The 21725-nt window shown below is 39.2% G+C and overlaps 1 protein-coding gene across 1 annotated transcript in view; it reads left to right on the forward strand.

Moving 5' to 3' along the window:
- The first annotated feature begins 1569 nt into the window (after nucleotides 1-1569).
- The window catches only part of dhrs11a (dehydrogenase/reductase (SDR family) member 11a), a 53815-nt gene continuing 33659 nt past the window's right edge, over nucleotides 1570-21725 (forward strand). Inside the window, exon 1 of the mRNA XM_036580539.1 lies at nucleotides 1570-1900. Within this exon, the coding sequence (XP_036436432.1) occupies nucleotides 1769-1900 (132 nt within the window). The 5' untranslated portion in view covers nucleotides 1570-1768. The remainder of the gene's footprint in view (nucleotides 1901-21725) is intronic.

The following is a 21725-nucleotide window of genomic DNA, read 5'->3' on the forward strand; positions in this document are numbered from 1 at the left end:
AAGTTAACTACCTACCACATTTTTTTTTCATGCTTAGAAACTCAAACATGTTTAAATAAATTCTGCCTGTTTTTATAGATAGAAAAAAAAATTGTCGTAAGATTTCACTGTTCTACATAGTCAAATGTCCTGCACGTAAATTTACATTTCAATCTATTTATTTTCCGCTAGATGGCGCGCTATGCCAAACAATCCCATAAAGCCTTTACCAAGCTTTTTGTAAAACGTATTACTTACTATCGGGCTTCATTATAAAATGGGCATTGTAACTGTCAGCTGTCACTCACAAATGTTAATGTTTTTTTTTTTTTAAAAAAAAGGTATCGTTTTTGCATACTTCAAGCCATACAACCGTGCTTCAGCTGTGCTTAAAGGGGAATTCCACCAAAATTTCTGAATAATTGAGTCCTTGAGGTCGTTAATTATGGAGAAACTTAGAAACTGTTTTTTTTACATTGGTGGTGATAGGAACCAGGGGTCACCATGTCTACAACACTAATATAGCCTTTTTATTTGCCATCCAAAACCAGTGAACCTACACATGCCCTCTGACTTTATATATGTAATGTTGATTACAGTGAAATAGTCATAAATCTGAAAAATCTTTGGATTAAAATAAATGGATTAAAATACAAGTAAAGACAATACTTTATCATAAAACAGTGTGTCAGACATCATGCAGCATATATCTAACCACATTATGTAATAATTTTCTGTGAGGGAGCTTTCAGAGGCATTAAACTTCTCAGACGTCTGGTTCCTATCACCACCACTGTGAACAATTCTGACTCGGCAACTTTCTCTAGAATGGAGCATTTCACACTAAAGCACTCTGAATAACTTTGTTTACATCTCAACTGTTTAATTATGTAGAATTTTTTGAAAAATTGATGAAGCTCCCCTTTAAATCTGAGAAACTAGCAAAGAAATTGTATGTTGATTTAACTGCCTCTCACAGCTGTTTTTCCTTCATGCTTAGAAACTCAAACATGCTTAAACAAATCTAATTTTTATAGACAGAAAAAATATTCAGGTAGTAAGATTTTACTTTTTTACATAGATGTCAAATGCATGGAGCCCCTTAAGGTGACATGGTGATTTTTTTTTAATAAGGCATGGCCACAAATTAATATCTCGAGGCCACTAGTTATGAGAGACTTAGCGCGTGGCCTCAATATAGTAACTTGTGGTCACGGCTTATTAATAAAAATCACTGCATCGCTACGTTGGGGCTCGTAAAACGTTTTACACGTAAAATTACGTTTCTATTTATCGTCCGCTAGATGGCGCGCTAGGCCAAATAATCCCACCACGCTGTTACAAAGCCTTTCGTAAAACATGTTCTACTTAATATTTGGCTTAATTGTAAAAGTGGCATTGTAACGGTCAACGGTCAGTCGCCAGTGTTAAAAATATATAAAACAATAAAATAAAAAAAGTTTGGTTTTCACACAATTCAAGCCATCAGCCGAGCCTAAAACAGTGCGAGCGGCGACAACAACCCAAGTCTTCTTCTTTCTGCTTGCCATCTAATATTTAATCCCGAGCGCAGGGATTGGGGCTTCCTTATCACTGCCTTTTCCTGGCTGCTCCGGCAAGAGGACCGAGGAGGGCTGAGCGCTACATCTGCCCGCCCTGCGCCGCCTGACACGCCGCTGACTTTTACCGATAGTCGCGCTGATAATCTGTCTCTGCGCGGCAGACACACATATACACACACACCGACACACTGAGCCGTAATCTGGAGAAGCCCCGCAGCAGCTCGCCGATGGAGCGGTGGAAAGGCAGAGTGGCGCTGGTGACAGGAGCTTCTGTCGGCATCGGAGCGGCTGTGGCTCGGGCTCTGGTCCAGCAGGGCATGAAGGTGGTGGGATGCGCCCGGAATGTGGACAAAATAGAGGTAAGCCGTGATTCCCGTTAACGTTTCCACAGCCGCGGCGTTTGCTGAGGCCTAAAGTAGTGCGAGTGATGCGCTAGCCTTGTGGCTACTTTGCTAGCTAGCTGAACTAGCCGGCGAGCTGGTTTGAACTGGTGATAAAGAAAAACTGATCATCTCATAGATAAATGCAAGGCAGCAGATTAACAGCTGACATGACCTGCCGGAGGACTTCGGCTCCGGGACTGAACTCGGGAAATGAGGTTTTCTGGTTTACTTTCGCCTTTCCAGCCCAGGTAATCAGCCTGTACGTACTGTTACTAATGGAGGTGGGCGGTGTGGGAAAAACCGAAACATCACGATACCTGAAGACGCGATATGTATCGCGATATTTTCTGTTTTCTGGGGTTTGGTGAATTGAAACAGATAAAAAAGCACCAGTAGTGTCAGATTTTAAGAAATACTGTTGAAAACGTTGAGAAGATTGCTTTTTATTCTATATTTCACAGAGTTTGCTTTGTAATGAGACATGCAGTTCAGTGTTCTCTTCAGTACTAACAATATTCATGAAACACATTGGGGTAGGGCTGAACGATTCAGGGGAAACATATTGTTGCAGTTTTTCTGACCAGTATTGCAACTGTGATTTAAATCATGATTTTTTAATTAAATTAAGGTCCAGGCCTGTTATTGTTTTGGCCAGGAAGACCGAAAATCCGCTTTTCTGGATTGAGGCTTGAACGCTGAACATGCTGTGCCAGACTGCCAGTTATGTGTGTTGTGATTGGGTGTTTAGCTGCTTCTGATTGGTCTAACTCGTCTACAAGAAGATCACAAACTTGTTATTCGGTTAAATTTCCCTGCATAAAACTTGTTAATGATAATTTAGGCTATAATAAAAATTGCAGATCTTGCGATTTGAATATTGCACTCTTTAAAATTGCGATTGCGATATGAAATGATGAATCTTTCAGCCCTACATTGTGATGTAGTTTATCACAATAACAAAAAATATTCTCTACAGGCTGCAACAAATAATTGATTTGATCATTTAAGATATTCGAAAATAGAAAAGCCAGTGGAACAACCAGCACATTCACTACTTGTAGGAATGCACACACCTCAGTGGGGAAAACATTAAATACCAGCTTGTCTCCAGTAACACACAGTTGCCTTTCTCACATTTTGAGCATGCAGGCTAGAGAACTGCCCAGAGGGCAGCTTAAAACCCAGTGAAAGGAGGTAACCAAAAACTAGTTTTACGTTTTAAAATAGTGATCAAAAAGATACAGTTTCCTCTGCATCTGCTGTTCAAATGGAGCCAGCAACAATTTCAGGGTTGCCAAGTTGGGCACAATCCTCAGTTTGGCATTTTAGTGCTTCTTACTATAAAAGTAATTTATTGTAAAGGATATTTTTTCATTGATGTAATATTTCAGTACGTTTTTTATTAAAAAGCTAAATAAATAACAAGAATAACGCACAATATAACAATACTGGAAGAAATTGCAATGTTTGAAACAATAATAGTAGTTAATAATAATAGTAACAACAACAATAATATAAATAATGACTATGATAATAATAATAACAATAGTAACATGTTTAGCATTTTAGTGCATTTAATTATGAAATGAATTATGATTATAAGTGATATTTGTCATTGCCTTGTATTGTTTTAGTAAAAGTTTTATTAAAAAGCAAAATAGATACATTTATTTATAGAATTTATAGATTAGTGCATAATAGAATGTAATATTACATAATATAGTACTGCAAGGAATTACAATGTTTGAAATGATAGTAGTAGTTAATAATAATAGTAACAACAACAATAATAAAAAAAAAAAAATGACGATGATAATAATAATAATAATAATAATAATAGCAAGAATAGGAATAAATTTTTTCCATTCAGTTACTGGAATGAAACGTTGTGAGCTTTTCTTATTTTTCATAGAATGTTTTAATATTAAAATATTTGACAGAATATTCAAAAACGACAGCCCTAATATTGTCGTATTGTCCACTCGTAGATACTAACATCTGATTGTTTTTCCTAAGAGTCATTGTCATAATATGACTTCATGTTAAGCTGATTGATCACCTAATAATATCCATAAAACTCTGATTATATTAGCCACACCCACTGTACTCTTATCAGAAGACTTGTGCTCTGCTCTTTTTACATAAAGCCTTCTAACGTTAGAGTCGTACGTAATGTGGCCCGGTCTCCGTCCTAAACTCCATGACTCCATAACAAACCCTCAGTCTGAATGAATGTGTGGGCTAATCTCACACGGACTCTCATTATTCTCCTTCTTCATTATCCCACAAATCCACTTTATGTGGTTATGCAACCCTCGTGTTGTTTCTGTGGTGTGCCTAATCTGACTTTATCAATAGTCAGTGAAGTATAAGCACAAAGACTTTACTCTTGCCCACCCACTCCATTTCTTAGTCCTGGCTAATCTTAGGCCCTGTCAATCATTGACTGTGTTCTGCTTGGGCCTCTGCCCTTGACCTCTCACAAGTCTCTGCTAAGCCCTCGGAAATAATTTAGACATCTCAGCAAAGGGAAGTGAACACAGTAGGGTTGTGAATCTTTGAGTGATTTGAATCACTCAAAGGTTTGAAATAAAGAGCTTTATTTAGTTCTTCGCAGCCTCTCGTGCTTCCTTATTAACCGTGTCATTAACCGTGCAAAAACCAGGTCTGGTAGGTAAGTTAAGGTGCGAACACGCAAAGTTAAAGCAAGACGTCAGGAAGAAGGTAGTGCTTTTAGCTAAGCAGCTCACTTCACTATCTTCTATGTGTGTAAACATTATATAAAGATTAGCTAACTACACTACAGAGCATTCACGTATAGAGTGCTGGCTTGTCAACGTCTGAAAAAGTTGGTTGGTTGGTTGATGATCAGCAGTGCCCAAGCAGCTGTTTGTTAAATCTCTTGTGATGTGTTTCCTCCGTGATTTGTGTCCACAGTTAGCTCGTGAACGCTGCTTGAGCCACTCGTACGCCGGGAAGCTGAAGACTGAGGAGAGTCTCACATTTGTTTGTTTTTGTTGTATTTGTTTGAATAAGTTGTTGATAAATCGTGGTTTGTTTGATTGGGATCATTCATAAATTGTTTTTTGACCAATTTATGATCCGACACACCAACGCACCACAACGTATCCTGTTCTCTTTAATGGGAAGCGTTGGTGTATAATGGGTCTGGTAGGTTGAAACCAGAGTCATTATAGTTTTGATATTTGAATTTTATTTTTGTTTAGTTCTTTATTTTGATTTTCAATTTTAGTTCAGATTCAGTCAGTTTAAAGTTTTTATTTAGTTTCAGTTTTAGTTTTAGGTTTTAGTGTTATGATAACATTTGATAAGAGTAGAATAAAATTAAAACAGTAGATTGAGCTCAGCTCGACTCCAGCTTTCCTTAAAGACGGCCAAACACAGAAGAGTTACACTGCTAAACTCTCATTTGTGCACTGAAAAAACTAAAACTAAAGGATTTTGCTCAGTAATTCTGTTTTGTTTTAGTAGTTTTTTCACTGCTAGTTTTAGTTTTAGTAATAATTTAAGTTAACTATAATAACCCTGGTAGAAACGTTGAGTGGAGCTGAACTTTATGCAGCTAATTCCAGCCAATGCGATTTGCTACAGAGTTTAAGGGAAATCTGGCCACTTCCTATTTCTTTCATTATATCGGAAACCTGACTGCAAACACCAGAATCCGCAAGCGTGTCCTCAATGAATGGGAGTGAAAGGAGGTAAATGCCTAAAAACAAAAAATTTAACTTGTTTCTAACCCTTGCAGGGCCTTCCTTTAATTTCAGAAATAAAAAGGATGTTTTCTGTTAAAAAATGAAAGAAGTCTGACCTGTATATTTTCGTTTTTCTACAGCAAACAGGATTTGGGCAGTAGGATACTAGCAGTTTTGTTAGTGAATGCTGACTGTTTGGTGAGCTGAGTGAAGCGGTCTGCGCTCACTGACGTCATGAACATACATGAGGCATATATTATAAAGGTGATGTTAGAAACTGTCATGTAAAAATAAATGATGACGAAAGTCCTATAACTGGAGTTTAAAGGCACCCAAAAATATAACAGCAGTTTTGAGATCAAGCTAGGTTTGGCGCGAAAGCTCCAAAGGACCCCATTCATTTTGGACTCGCTCGTGGGTGCCCTCTAGAGTTTGAGTGGCAGCTCTCCTCTCTACGCATTTCTCTATACATTCTTTGGCGTCTCCGTGATCAGGAGGCAGATTATGTGACTCATATATGCACGTCAGTGTGTGAAACATCGGTTCCGCTTTTCAAACGATCCCATGCAACATGGAAGACCACCAGCAAAACCTCATAGTTAAGAATGACTGTTTACCTCAGAAATGTGAAATCCGAGTGGGAATGATTGTTTGGACTGACTAGCCCTGATGTGTGAAGGCCTCACCGAGTGGGCTGAGCATCAGACAGGCAGGTAAGATGACACAGATAGACTGCTCCAGTGGGTAGACATAATGAGAGTCTGAAATTGCTGTTATTTTGAAGGGTGGATGGTTTTCAGTACTCGTCTGACAGCACTATGAGCTTGAAAATTCTGCAGCTATACTGCAAATGTAGCCACCAGATTTCCTATGCAAATATTTGTATTGTGTTCATGTTGACAGGTTGAATCACACTCACTGAATGTGCTATGCAAACACTCCCCAATACAAACGGTCCATGTAGAATAAAATAGCCCAATCTGCTTTTTTGAATGAGGTTCAATACAGGACAGCCAATCAGAACGGTGGTCTTAAAGGGATAGCAACAAAAACAGATTTAATGGATTTTTTAACTGTTTTAAAATATAATTCTAAGAGATAAAAAGTAGTTGTAAAAATAAACAATTACTGTTTGTCATACAGGCAAACTCACCACCTTTTACAGGGCTGTAATTTGTTTTAGTTTTGGTAAGTAGTTTTCAGTTTTGGAAAGAGACCATTTTTGCCATTATTCAAGTATTATTCAAATTCATAGTATTTCATTTTTTTGGGCCAATCACATCTAAGATAACATTTAAAATATCATTAACATTACATCTGAAATTGATATGGAACTTGTTGATTTCTGTGAACTGCCGTAACAGCTATGAGAGCTTAGAGAGCATCTATTATAAAGCAAGTGGCAATCTTTGGGGTCCAAGCACTGTTAACCATTAAAGAGTAAATAGAAAACAAATGACAGGAATGTTTTTAGAATAACCTTGATTTGTAATATCTGTAGGGTCTGATGTCAGATTTCAAACACACTGGCCTTTTGATCTTGGTGAGCAGCATATCAAAATACCTAGAAAACAGTACAGTACAGATGCGACTTGTGTTTGCATAGTTGTTGAACTCAAAAAATGAAATAATTTCAAAACGATTACCCCTGTATTGTAGTCTCAGAGTGCACCAGCGTCCATCACAGTCGATTCCTGAAATCCACATGAATGTGATATGTGGACACAGGAAAAAAACAAGAAATCTGAAGGATGTGAGCCCTTTTAAGAAAATTATAATGATTAACATTTGTTTTTTAGATGACACTAAATGATCACCTTGGCAAGCCGTACTGTACTTTCCTTTTGAAAAATAAGCGCGTGAGTGACAGACAGACAGCAAGTGACTGGATGGTCCAAACAGGTCCTTGCCTCCTCTGTAATTAGTGTAATTGTTCACTGTTATAAGATGCATTTGTTCAGTACTGTTAGTGTCTGTGCACTATGAATGAAGAGAACAATAATAGCGTTTTAACTCAAGTCGGCTATAACTGTGTCGAAAACAATTTCACAAGTGTGTATGAGCATCTGCATACTTTGTGTGTGCATGTGTGACATATTAACCTCTGTGAATTTGGTTTCGAACAGCAAGAATGTAAACACACCCTGCGTAACAGTCAAAGGGGCTCCAGTGTCCACTGTGATGGAAGCTCAATGGACCGTGCACCCTGACTTCCTATTCCACAGACACACAGCCATGCATGACCGAAAAAAAAAAGAGAAATCTGGCAGCAGTTACAGGCCTGGCTCTCCAGAGGGATAGCAGAGGATAGTAGAGTGTAAAAGGAGCGCATGAGGAAATTAAGAAATGGACCAGTCACGTCATAGATTGCACTGTCAGGTTAGATTACTGTTGTGCACCAGGTTTGGTTGTTACTAACTGTGTCCAGTCATGCACTGATTTGGAATCATCATTTCTGTGCTGCAGCTGGTTCTAGAAAAACCTGAAAACACAGTTCAGGCTGTACTGGATGATGAATGGTAGGCGCATTGCCAGAAATGTTAATGAGGATGCCTGTTCCATGCAAAGCACATCTAAATAAGCAGGAGAAGGTATGCTAATCAGAGAAGTGAAATGATTTTCAGACTTGTGAAGGTTAATTAACTCTTTAAATGGCCTCCATTTTTCAGATCTTCTGAAGTACGCTTCATTTGTTGCTGAGCATGCATCACAGAAAAGGTTGTGTCATGTGCTTGTTGGGTTATTGCCCTTCCGTAAAGCCACACTATGTAAGATTTAGGGATTTGGAGACCTCTCTGGTGGAAATGTATTATTGCATGCAACATGCCATCTTGAATCTGAAGATTGCGAGTAAGTTAAAGGGGATTCAAAGAGAACTCAGTCAAACTTGCTGACCAGGGAATCCTGTGGAATGGGCGGTGGGATGTTCTTTTCTGTCAAGTTCTTCGGAGAAGACTTCATCAAGGCCAATTTTTGAAGAATAAGTCTGCAGCATAAAGTCCAAGTCAGGTTTTTGGAGCCGCCAGATGTTGAGTTGCACAATGGAAGTGTGCTCAGGTTCAAAGGGGAATAGACTGGCACACTAGTCCACAAATTTGACCATTTCTTGCCCCTGTGCCAGTTATTTTCGTCATCAAACAGGGATCTTGCTTTTGGCTCCTTTTTGATGTTTGCGGGACCTGAGAAGATAAGCTTGCAGTCTAGACTGATATATTTTTTCCTCTTTTCACTCACATAACTTGGAGACTACAAGTCACTGGGCCTGTCAGTTCCACCGCAGTATAAAATCCCTGCCAGGTTGTGAGGAACCAGTTAGCCAAATGAATGAGAACGAAGATGGAATCACCAGATTTTACCAAAATGTTATTGGTCTATTTTTGCATTTTCTAGATATATTCAGTGAACCTAAAGGGGACTGCTGTTGCCCAACTTCCTTGCTGACATCTAGCAGACCTCAGAGGCTCCAACCATACAGCAACTTGAGTGGGAACTTCTGCCAGTTCCCATTTAAGGTTTTCTATGTACTTATACATCTCATCCGCTTCTCTAATCCTCCTTTTCCTCATCAGAGTAAAATTTCAGTGAGTTGGAGCACATTTTGAGTTGGTCCAGTACTCCATGGTCAGAGGTACCTTCTCATTTTGATGGATGATGCAACATGCTTCATAGAGTCTGCAAAGTAACTTTCAAAGCAGTAGCGACTAGCCAAGTTAGAATCCTTAGGGACTGACCACGGACCTTTGTGTCCAAGCTGATGGCCATCCTCTTCTGGCTCCTACAGCGCCATCTACCATCCACAGACTAATTGGTGATGATCTTACTCAGTCAGATGCTAAACTGCATGCTCTGGTAATAGGTGGCTGGGCATAGGGATGACTGGGCGCACCTCCTTCCCTGTGTTCTTGGACATGCATATGGCATGATGGAGGGGTGAGTTGCTCCATCTCAGCTGGCTGAACAGGAGCCAACTGGGCTTGGTTCCAGCTTCACCTGGCTTCACAGGCAAAATGGCTGTTCACAACATGAGTGCTGAAACTAGCCTGAGGGTGCGGTTTCAGCACCTTGGAGAGTGGCTGGCTGTCCTGGGGAATTAAGATCTTGTTTATCCATGTGAAGCTGGATGACTCTGGTGTCGGCTCATTCTTGGCTCCATCAGTAGCTGCTAGAAGGTAGTTATGCCCCTTTTAGATGTGAATCCCTGAATGACCAACATGCTGCAGCCATCTTGTATCTGCTGCTAGAGAATCTTAAGATTCTCCTTTAGTTTTCTACATTAATGTAGGTAACTGTATGGGGTCACGTGTGCCATGCCACACCAAAGAAAGGATGTTACCTGTTTACTGTCTGTGGGAAGGCCACATTCAACCAACTAGTATTGGTCAGTACATTTCAAACCTTGGGCAGTACTCTGAGAGCTCAGGACTGTTGACAGGACAAGGGCAGAGCTGTCAGCATCTGTCGGTGCTCTAATTAGAAACAAACAGGCTTATATAAAGCCTATTTCACTGTGCCAGTACCTCCTAATAAACTGAATTTGCATGATATGCAACAAAACATTTGTGTTGCTCAAGCAGATGTATCACCAGCCACTTCTGCTTTCCTCACACTTCTTGTATATGCTTGCTGGTGTCTGTGTACTCCGGCTTTTTCTCTTTGACTCCAGCCCAGCTTCTTTCTAAGCTCCCAGAAAGGCAAACAGGCAATTTCCCTAATGTCATCAGCATTCAGCATGATGAAATGAAGATGTAAGCAGATTTGTGCCGTATAAAGCAGCAGATGGATTTGATTTGTAAACCAGTCTGCTTAGAACCCTAATTCAATTCAGAATCTTCTCACATTTCAGTGTGAGATGTTAGAACTCCGGAGTTCTAACATCAGCCCTAAGGACAAGAGCAAAGCTGATCTCAGAACAGCAGCAACAGGGCAACATCTAACAGTACCTGCCACTGCACTCTAAATTGCGCCCCATTTCTCAGAATGGAGGGGTCAGAGGAGTTATAATACTAAGGTTATACTAGTCGATGCCGATTTAAAGAGTTTCTGTACCAATTTGATATCACATGAAAAGCATAAATGCCATAAAGCACCGTCTTCTATTTATAAACTGTTATTAAAACCCATGACTAGCCATTCGAGTCAAAGGCAGTATGCATTCTGTTTCGGTTTTTTATGGCAATATGATATAACTAACATCTGAAGGATTTTGTGGCACCGTTTGCAGATTGAATTCTGAGATCCACAGTATTGCTTTGATCATCTACCACAAATTCAAAATGGCTCACAAAGGAAAAGCCAAACGAAATCAAACCACCCCTCGATACACAGTTCGAGAACACTTAACAGCGCATGTCAAAATCTGCATGTGGAAATTGAACGATTGGGCCTCTGTTCAGTGGTGCTAGTGATGTTGGCCCTTATTCATCAAAGCTGCTTATGGTCAGATCTGGACATAGAGTGAATTTCACCAACAGTTTTGTTATTCATCAGTTTTATCTGTGGTGTATCTTTACGATTAAAGTCATGTCTGCTTTATCCCGCATGTAAACGCAGTCGCTAAAGTAGCTTTCTGTCATTTGAGAAATATCGCTAAAGTTTGGCCTTTTCCGTCTCAGAGTGATGCAGAGAAACTTGTTCATGCGTTTGTTATAAGCAGATTTGATCACTGTAATGCTCTTCTTACTGGACTCTTACTGGAAACAATACATCCTTTACAACTCAAACAAAATGCATCAGCACACATCCTAACAAAAACAAAACAGAGAGATCAGATCACTCTTGTTCTAACAGAACTGCACTGGCTACCTGTGTCTTTCAGGATAGATTTTAAAGTTCTGCTACTAGTATTTGAGGCTCTAAATGACCTTAAAGCACCGCTTACATCACAGAGTGTTTGTCTGTTTATGTTCCAGCACGTGATCTGAACATGGAGAGGCCTTGTTCAGTTATTATGCTTCTAAACTATGGAACTCCACCTTTATTAGACAGTCAAGCTCAGTGCTCACTTTTAAGAAGCATCTAAAAACGTATCTCTTTACCTCAGCATTTAATTAAAGCTCTACATCTCATGCTGTTTATCTTTTAATTTGATCTGTGTCATTTTCTTATAAATCTAAATTAATACTTATAATTTCATGTATAACTATATGTTATCACCTGTCTGTAAAGCTCTTTGAGCTGCCACCAGCATGAAAAGTGCTAAATAAGTTAAAACTATTATTATTATTATTATGTCTGGTAGGAGTGTGTGTAGATTTGAGAGTAATAATTTAACAACCTTGAAAAAATGCCTTGTTTGCGGTTAACTAACCAAAACAATTATCAGTGTAATTTAGGGTGTGCTTCATGTAAATAACATGTAAATAAGATACCATTAGACTGTCGCTTGATTTCACGCACTAAAGCTGGTTGATCATTGCACTCAAATCTCTGCTCGTTTCCACATCGTACACAACTTTAATGAATCAAGCGCGGAGTAGTTTGTACATCATTAAAGGTGGTCAAATCTGCACCTGTAATGAATAAAGTCCAGTGTGATGGATGGACCAGTCACATTCAGGAGAACGTCTCAGAACTTGCACTGGTTAGAAGTTCCATACAGCAGCCAGAGCAGACAGTGCTGTAAGAACTCAAACCAGACCGTCTTTTTGGTATAAAAACACGTCTTTTGCTTTGAAATGTCTTTTTCCTTGGAAGTATGCTGGCAGTCACAGTAGGGGTCATCGTGTTATTTTGTGATGTGCATTCCAGAAATCTTTAGTCAGACTGGATTGTGGTACCGGTTTAACTTGATTTCACCACTATTGTAGAATAAACAGAATTGTTACTGTTGTTTGTCTTGTTTGGTAATGGCGTGGCACTAAAGCAGCAATACTTTTGACCTCCCTAGGAGTTAGTCAATGCCTGGAATCCTATGTAACCCAGCCTGGAACCCTGGAACACTTCTGAGCAGACATCATCGCCCCGATAAACTCGGTTACGTACACAACTGTGGCCCTTGGCTCTGTATTCTCATCCCGCCGACGGAAACTTTGTCCTATGGCGTTACGAATGTGCTCTAAGCTGGCAAGAGGAGCGCAGCTCAAGCCACGATCAAACAAGTGATGAGTGTTGAGGACGGGAAAGATAGAGGGGGAGGTTGAAGCAGGGGGGAGTGGAGATGTGGATACAGAAAGTGAGAACAAGATAGGATGGAATGGTCATGGAAAGAGTGGAAGAGAGAGAGTGAGGGATGGTGTCTGCAATTTAATCTGGGTGCTTGTCCTTCAAGAGCAGGCGATTCCTAGAAATCAAGAGCCTGGTACGCAGTGGAGCGCCGGGTGGACTCAGGGTGGCCGTGTCGTTCACCCCTGTGGCACAAGGCCTGCAGTCAGCTTGCTCGGATCATCTTTACATCCCGCAAGCAATCATTAAACCGGAACATTCTGCTGACCTTGGCAACATGTAGGCCTATGGGCAGCGCTCGTGCTAATACAAAGTAACACCCGATAGGACAGGAAATTGCACATAGGACCTTGGGATTGCGTTTGAATGGCCTCCTTATTACTGCCTTAGTTAAGCACTAACCAAACCGCCTCATAAAGTCTGTTTTCTCACGTTGCCTTTTCCGGTCGGACAAGAATTCAAAGACTCATTTGACGTAATGTGGTGATGGAACGCAAGAAGGAGTGTTTTAGAAAAGATTAATTAGTCTTTATCCAGCTATGCTTGGTAATAACAACAAGAATTACCATCTAATAGTTGGAACAAAGAAAAAAAATGAAACAAACTTAAGAGCTGTTTGCTCATGACAGCAGTAGCCCTGTCACAATTTTGACATAATCACCTAATCGCAATTATTTGAGCTTATTGCAATTATTTAAGCTGACTGAAATCATTTTCCACTGTGATTGGATTCACAATAATAAGCCGCAACAAGCAAATTGTGAGGCAAATAAGTGTAAATAAAAGAAAGCAGTTAATACGTTCTTTGGGACACATAATGGAACTTATATAAACAAAGTAAGTACTAATATTAAAGGGCAGTGCTGAGTTATGTTAGCTTTGTAGCTAATTCTTGTGTTTTTGATAGTGATAGTGTTAGCTAAGTAGTAAAGCAAGGTGGCTGCTAAGCCAGTGTGGCCACTTTAAAAGTTGAATGCTGTGAACAAGTAAAGACCATTAAATCATTAATCGCTACTATTTAAATGCCAATTATTCATCAACTAAAATTGAATGAATGCGACAGGCCTTGATAGCAGCCTGGTTAATATAAGACTATTAAATATAGCCCTAAAATTCTACCAGTGTTTTAATGTTTTAAGCTGTAAAACAGGCCATTCTGAGTGGGTTAACTTGAAGAATATTAAGTATAGCTATAAACTTCTGCCAACCATTCCGAGTGGTTTAACGTGAAAGATGACTTACTGAATCAGAACTGCTTGCAGTGGTGGTGATAGGAACCAGACATCCATGTCTGAAAGGTCCCTCACAGAAAGTTATTACATTACATGCTTATGAATGTGCTGCTTGATGCCTGTGACAGTATTTTATGATTGTTTTGAGGTAAAGGTTTTGGTCTAAAATGTGTTTTCATGGTAGAGAGCTGCATTTAGGGTATTGTGAGGCAAAATAGTCCCTTAAGGAAACTTACTTTTTCAGATTTACCATTATTTTACCAACATCAACATTACATATAAAAACTCAGAAAAGACATGCAGGTTCACTGGTAAATAAAATGGCTTTATTTGAATTGGAAGCATTGTGACCCCTGGTTCCTATCGCCACCACTGTAAAAAGGTCAGTGAGTTTCTCTACAACAAACCATTTCACATCGAACCACTCTGACTGTGTTTACAGCTCAGCGATTGAATTATGCACACATTTTGAGAAATTGTTAGACTTCTCCTTTAACATAACAAAGCATTATTACTTATACAGCAGGCCATTGTCTACATAAAGTAAAGGAGAAGCGCACTGTGTTCTGCCTTTAAAGTTGTTCACAGACAGAGAATTCCCATTTCCTTATACAGTGCAAAACATCTATCACTTGCCGAGTAGGAATTCTTCACAGTGTTCGGCCTCCTTTAAGTCTTTTACAGTGTCGTAACAGGACTTCTCTGTAATGGGTTATGTGTTTCTTAGAAGTGGGCAGTAGGGTGGCAGGTGTAGCCCTTCAGAAGGTTCAGTTTTCAGGTGTTTAGAGCTCTCTCCAAGAACCAAACAAGAGTGTCAAGTGCCCAGAGGAATCCAGTGTTGCTACGTAATCTTTATCTGGCCTATCTGTCACAATACCAGTGAAACTGGATGGTTCTCGATACCAATTTGATACCATATCCAAAAAAAACTGTTTTATTATTTAAACCCACAACAGCTAGCCATTCAAATACACACTTAACACCAGAGCGCCAGAGCACAGTGACCAATTACTCTAAAACAATTACCAATGTATTATTGACGGCGGTTGTTTTTATGATGTCTGGAAAAAGAACCGGCATTCGCAGTGAACCAGAATGAATGGGGGAGAACATTCCACTACCAATTAGGGCTTATGGTTTTAACAAAATTACTTCCATACTACAGAGTCTCTAATCTACAATTTCGGCCTCATTTAATACCGAATATCAGTATCTAAGCAGTCAGTCTTACCATACATGAGCCGATATCTAGACTGCTGAAAGGCTGTCTAAACTACATTCTGTATTCATGTTGTTAATGTCAGTGCTTCTTGATTGGTCATAACCTGTTATAACAGGTATAACCTGTTAAAGTCAGTAAATACACATACGTCTTGTACCTCACATTTATTTCTGGTTTAACCCCTTAAAATCCCAGGCTTATTACATACTTAGGCTTATTATTCAGTAACTACAGGGACTTCTAAGCAAACTGAATATGCTGTTTTTAGGTTATAGAAGTGTGAAATAAAACTTTGGCCTGCCCAGTGGACCCTTGCCGTATAAGGGGTTAAGCCACGCCCCCTTTTATTTTCATAATAAAAAAGTATTGTTCAGAAATCGGTATTGAAACTAAAGTATCGGAATGAGTATCTATGAGCAGCTATCAAGAATCACACAAGTTTGGGCTTAACTGATATGAGGACCTTCATGTCTTTCTGGCTCAAAATTCTGTATTTTTTGTTATACTGGTGGTCACAGTGCTGCGGGGGAGTCAGTTAGGCAGGACTGTGGTCAAGCTGAACCGTTAGATTTTTGACTTCAGCTTGATGTTGATATCCATCAATACTGATATGCCGTCTCTGCCTGGCTCTGTTAAATGGCTTGAGGAAAATGATGAAAAATGTTTTTTTTAAAAATCAACAATGGAAAACAGTCATCACTCTTTTCTGTCATCACTTGTTATTGATGACTGACAGGCGACTGTCAGAATGTATTATTATTTTAATGTCTCAGTGTTGAATAACCATTTATTCTGGCTGATGATATCGCTGTAAACAGTCTCTCCCTCTGTCTATTTATCTCTCCTTTGAGTCACCTCTCACATCATTTCTCACTCCATCTTTTCCTTAGCAGCTCTTCTAAACAGAGCCAGTGCACTGCAGTCAAAGGGAATTCCTTTCCATGATGTCATCAAGTCGAGGCTCTAGGCAACTTTTCTGATGCTCGATTTGCAGCCAAGTATTGCACAGCTAGTAAAAGGCACTTAATCATGGCTCGGTGACACCTCCCACACAGGCAGGTTAGTTTTTATACAAGGTCAGGACGTGGGATCATACATAGTGTGTATGTATATCACGTGTGTGTGTGTGTGTGTGTGTGTGTGTGTGTATATGCACACATTGTTGCTGTTGCAACCTTATATCTCATATATGTACACTGATCAGGCATAACATTGTGACCACCTCCTTGTTTCTCCGCTCACTGTCCATTTTATCAGCTCCACTTACTATATAGGTGCACTTTGTAGTTCTACAATTACAGACTGTAGTTCATCTGCTTCTCTTCATACTTTGTTAGCCCCCTTTTACCCTGTTCTTCAGTGGTCAAGACCCCCATGGACCCTCACAGAGCAGGTACTGTTTGTGTAGTGGATCATTCTCAGCACTGCAGTAACACTGACGTGGTGGTGGTGTGTTAGTGTGTGTTGTGCTGGTACGAGTTGATCAGTCACAGCAGTGTCGCTGCTGGACTGAGAATAGCCCACCAACCAAAAATATCCAGTCAACAGCGTCCTGTGGGCAGCATCCTGTGACCACTGATGAAGGACTAGAGGATGACCAACACAAACTGTGCAGCAGCAGATGAGCTATTGTCTCTGACTTTACATCTACAAGGTGGACTGACAAGGTAGGAGTGTCTAATAGAGTGGACAGTGAGTGGACAGCAGCGCTGCTGTATCTGATGCACTCGTACCAGCACATCACACACTAACACACCACCACCACTTCATTTATATATATATGTATAAATGTAATAATAATGCCCTAAAGTAATTCAGAGTACGTTTTGGATCATTTGTATTGCCTCATTCATTATGACATTTTGTAAAGGGTATTTGGCCTGTAAAAACAAAAAAACACGTACTATAAAGGTGTCTATGAGTAAAGAGAACTGTTACCTCATTTTTATCCTAAAAAAATATTAAAACAAACACAAACACACACGCTTTTCCAGCAGTCAAGGGCTGGCGGGGGTCTGTGTTTGGTGAATTCTGTCGTCGCTGTGGGCAGCGTATTGTATGTGTGTGAGCCTGTCAGAGTCTCCACACACTCTTCTTTTTATTTTACTCCCCTTTTCTTCTTTTCCACTCATTCTCTTTCTTCTCTCCCTTCGTCTTTTTGAGGACTGGGCAGTGAGCCGAGCGCAGTTTTTTTCTCCGTCGTCCAGGCTTTGAAGTGGGTCGGACCAAAGGAGCGACTTCACAAGTGTACACACAGGCACTCACACCGCTGTAGTCATTCTCTCTGTCACTCTGCATTCGCCTTCTTTCTTTGTCGTCTTCTGCCCATGTCAGGTTCTCGTTTCTTTCTCTTTTAAAGCTTGTTCTGCTGTTTGTTATGGAAAGCTGTTTGAAACATGTTTATGTAGTTACAGGGGAATAAACAGAAGTTTTAATACGTACTTATTGTGTGTGCTGGAATAAGAGGTAGAGACGTCACTATCAGTTCTATAATTGAATAGCAATAGGGCTGCTTTATGCTTTAATAGGGCTCATTCTGATAGACAGGATGGGATGTAATGAACACAAGTTTTGGAAATACATATTCAGAATACAGAAATTAAGTGTCTGTATTCAGTCCGTGTTACATTTTGTAAAGGCAGTATTCATAGTACAGTTACTTTTTACCTTTTTGGGAGAATACCTTTAGAGTACTTAAATTTACCCACTAAATTTAAAAATATATTTACCATCTTTGAAAGAAACACCTTACTGTTACTAAAGCCTGAGTAGACTGATAAACCAATGTGATGATCAGTTATCAGTCTCAGTGTTACTGAGCTCTGCTAAAGCCTGAGTAGACTGATAAATCAAGGTGATGATCAGTTATTAATCTGTTACTGAGCTCAGCTAAAGCCTGAGTAGACTGATAAATCAATGTGATGATCAGTTATTATCTCAGTGTCACTGAGCTCTGCTAAAGCCTGAGTAGACTGATAAATCAATGTGATGATCAGTTATTATCTCAGTGTTACTGAGCTCTGCTAAAGCCTGAGTAGACTGATAAATCAATGTGATGATCAGTTATTATCTCAGTGTTGCTGAGCTCTGCTAAAGCCTGAGTAGACTGATAAATCAATGTGATGATCAGTTATTATCTCAGTGTTACTGAGCTCTGCTAAAGCCTGAGTAGACTGATAAACCAATGTGATGATCAGTTATCAGTCTCAGTGTTACTGAGCTCTGCTAAAGCCTGAGTAGACTGATAAATCAAGGTGATGATCAGTTATTAATCTGTTACTGAGCTCAGCTAAAGCCTGAGTAGACTGATAAATCAATGTGATGATCAGTTATTATCTCAGTGTCACTGAGCTCTGCTAAAGCCTGAGTAGACTGATAAATCAATGTGATGATCAGTTATTATCTCAGTGTTGCTGAGCTCTGCTAAAGCCTGAGTAGACTGATAAATCAATGTGATGATCAGTTATTATCTCAGTGTTACTGAGCTCTGCTAAAGCCTGAGTAGACTGATAAATCAATGTGATGATCAGTTATTATCTCAGTGTTGCTGAGCTCTGCTAAAGCCTGAGTAGACTGATAAATCAATGTGATCAGTTATCAATCTCAGTGTTGCTGTGTTCTACTAAAGCCTGAGTAGACTGATAAACCAACGTGATGATCAGTTATTAATCTCAGCTTTACTGAGCTTTTTTGAGGGATAATTAAACAAATAATTTACTCAGCAGTGGACGTTTGCGAGTGATAAGTTTAGCACCAGGGTTGTACTGGACATTAGTTATGTATTTTCGAAGCGTACGGTCTATGGAACAATGACATGCACAGCTTACACTGTACAAACTTATAATTTCCTTTAAAATGTTTCCAATTTTCCTCTGCTTACTTTAGGGTTCAAAGGTTTGTAATCACGTGTTGTATTATTAAATTGACTTCTTTCATATACAATTAAAACTTATACAGTGTAGATTTAAATCTTACAAACTAGATATTTTATTGAATATTTATAGTTGCAGTGATTTATGTACTACAAATTCTATAAAAGTCTTAATCTACCTACCTATATAATACGTATAATAGTTGTATTCAAAAGTTTAGGCGCCCTGGTCAAATTATGTTTTATTGATTTTTCAAAGTGGAAATTAGTTAACATATCCTCTGCAGAGAACACACTTCTGCACATTTTAATGCACAGTTATGTTTTTGCTGAATTTAACATACTGGGGGGAAAAAATAAAATGTGGCCAGTACAAAAGTTCTGGCACATCTTGTATTTAATGTTTTATCTTTTTTCCAACATGGCAAACTCAACAAATAAATATAGATTGTGCGCTAAAATTGAAAGAATGATCCAAACTTTTGAACTGTACAATAAATATGGCCATTTTGCTTACCATAATTGTTTTATAGCAGACTGCACATGCCTTAATTCGAATCCCTGATTGAGTAAAATATCAGTTTACATGTTTGTGTATTCAAATAACCACATATATCCCTACTGTATATGTTTATTTTATTTCAGTAGCTGAGTCAGAAGTCCCTTACTGAGGCCAGGCTTAAAGAAGGCAAATGTTAGTGTCACTGAAAGCTTTGATTTGCCACTGATTTGCAAATGAGGTGTAAACGAAAGCTGACCAGGCTCAGGAAAAAAACATGCAAAATAGTGTTGTGTTCTTAGTGTTGCTGAGCTCTGCCGAAAGCCTGAGTAGACAGATAAACCAATGTGATGATCAGTTATCAATCTCAGTGTTACTGAGCTTTACTAAAGCCTGAGTAGACTGATAAACTTATGCCTCGCCTCAGTAAGCGACTTCTGACTCAGCTACTGAAATAAAATAAACAGATATACAGTAGGGATGTATGTGGTCATTCAAATATACAGACATTTAAACTGATATTTTACTCAATCAGGGATTTGAAGTAAGGCATGTGCAGTTTGCTATAAAACAATTATTTTAAGAAAAATGGCCATATTTACTGTTCAGTTTAAAAGTTATCACAAATGAGGTGTAAACAAAAGCTGACTAGACTCGGGGAAAAAAACATGCAAAATAGTGTTTTGTTCCTTCGTACACCTTTTCTGCCCCCTCTGTCTCTCTTTCAAAGCTTCTCTAGCAGATAGACTTCAATCTCTGACTAAATCAGTCTGTTTCAGCCCCGAAAGCCCTTTCTCAGCCGGCCACTATTTACAGCTAGTTATGAAGGCTGGAGGTCCCGCTTGGCTGCAGTGTTATTCAGCTGATGCAAAGTAAGTGAAACTGGCTATATGTGACAGCACTGTAGTTACCAAGGGTCTCTCTCACACGCAAACACACGCACAGACAGACGCACAAGGACACAATGGACCCGCATCACATACACACACACACACACACACTCACACGCACATCTGAACTCATCAGCGCCTTCTTGCTTCTGTCATTGTAATTGGATAAGTGTGAAAATGCTGAACAGCGGCTACGTAAGCAGTAACGCTCCACTAGACGATCTCCACCTCTCTACCTCACTCACACACACACACCTGTGCACACCTGAACTCCCTCTCAAACTCTTATGTGAAGATTGTAGGGAAGGGCTTTAGATTTCAGTGTTGCAGTGTATTACAATCATGTATCATTAATGTACTAAATATTTTAAACCACCTTTAGGACTTGCAAAAAAAAAAGTCAAACTTTTCTGTGATATTGAGCGGCTGTTAAAGCAGCGCTATGCAATATTTTTTGTTAAAACCGAAAGAAGTATCATTACTGAGTGTGGAGAACAAAAACACACTAAAATATTGTGTGTATGCACTGCAGATCACCCTTTAAAGCCTAAAATAATCATTTGACAGGAGTTTTTTAGACCTTATAGTATTGTTGCTGTCGGAGGAAAACCTTGTATCAGTTTTTTACATAATTTGAAAGCCCTTTTCATTGTTCGTGAATTTCATGATGAATGGACCACAAGAAACGGCCCAAAATGACTTGGAAAGAAGTCTGGTTCCATTGACTTGCGTTAAAAGTAAAGTAGGTTTTCGTCCGACAACAGCGATATGCTTTCACATATAAACATAACACGCACAGGCTCAAAAAGAAGGTCCAACTCGATGGTTAGGTCTCAAATGCAAAATCAACATTATACTGATGAAGATACAATGACAACAGTAGATAATTGACTCGCATCCTCAGAAGACACATCCTTCACCAAGTTTTGACTGAGTTCTTTTCGAATAGTCATTCAACTCACAAAAGTCAGATTCATCTGCTTGTAGGGGTGGGCAGTATGACTATATTTCAACATTATTGTGATAAATTGTGTCACAGTACTGTTTTCTGAGTATATCGTAGATATCATCAGTACTTAAAACACTGACCAACTACGTTTCATTACAAAGTGAGCATAATTGGGCCTGTTTAACTGGATGTAGTGCAGTTTGTAAAACACTGAATAAAAATGATTGTAGTTGTAGGATTATTATTATTATTGTTATTATTATT

Source organism: Colossoma macropomum, unplaced genomic scaffold, assembly GCF_904425465.1.
Source record: "Colossoma macropomum unplaced genomic scaffold, Colossoma_macropomum, whole genome shotgun sequence".
Classification (NCBI taxonomy): Eukaryota; Metazoa; Chordata; class Actinopteri; order Characiformes; family Serrasalmidae; genus Colossoma; species Colossoma macropomum.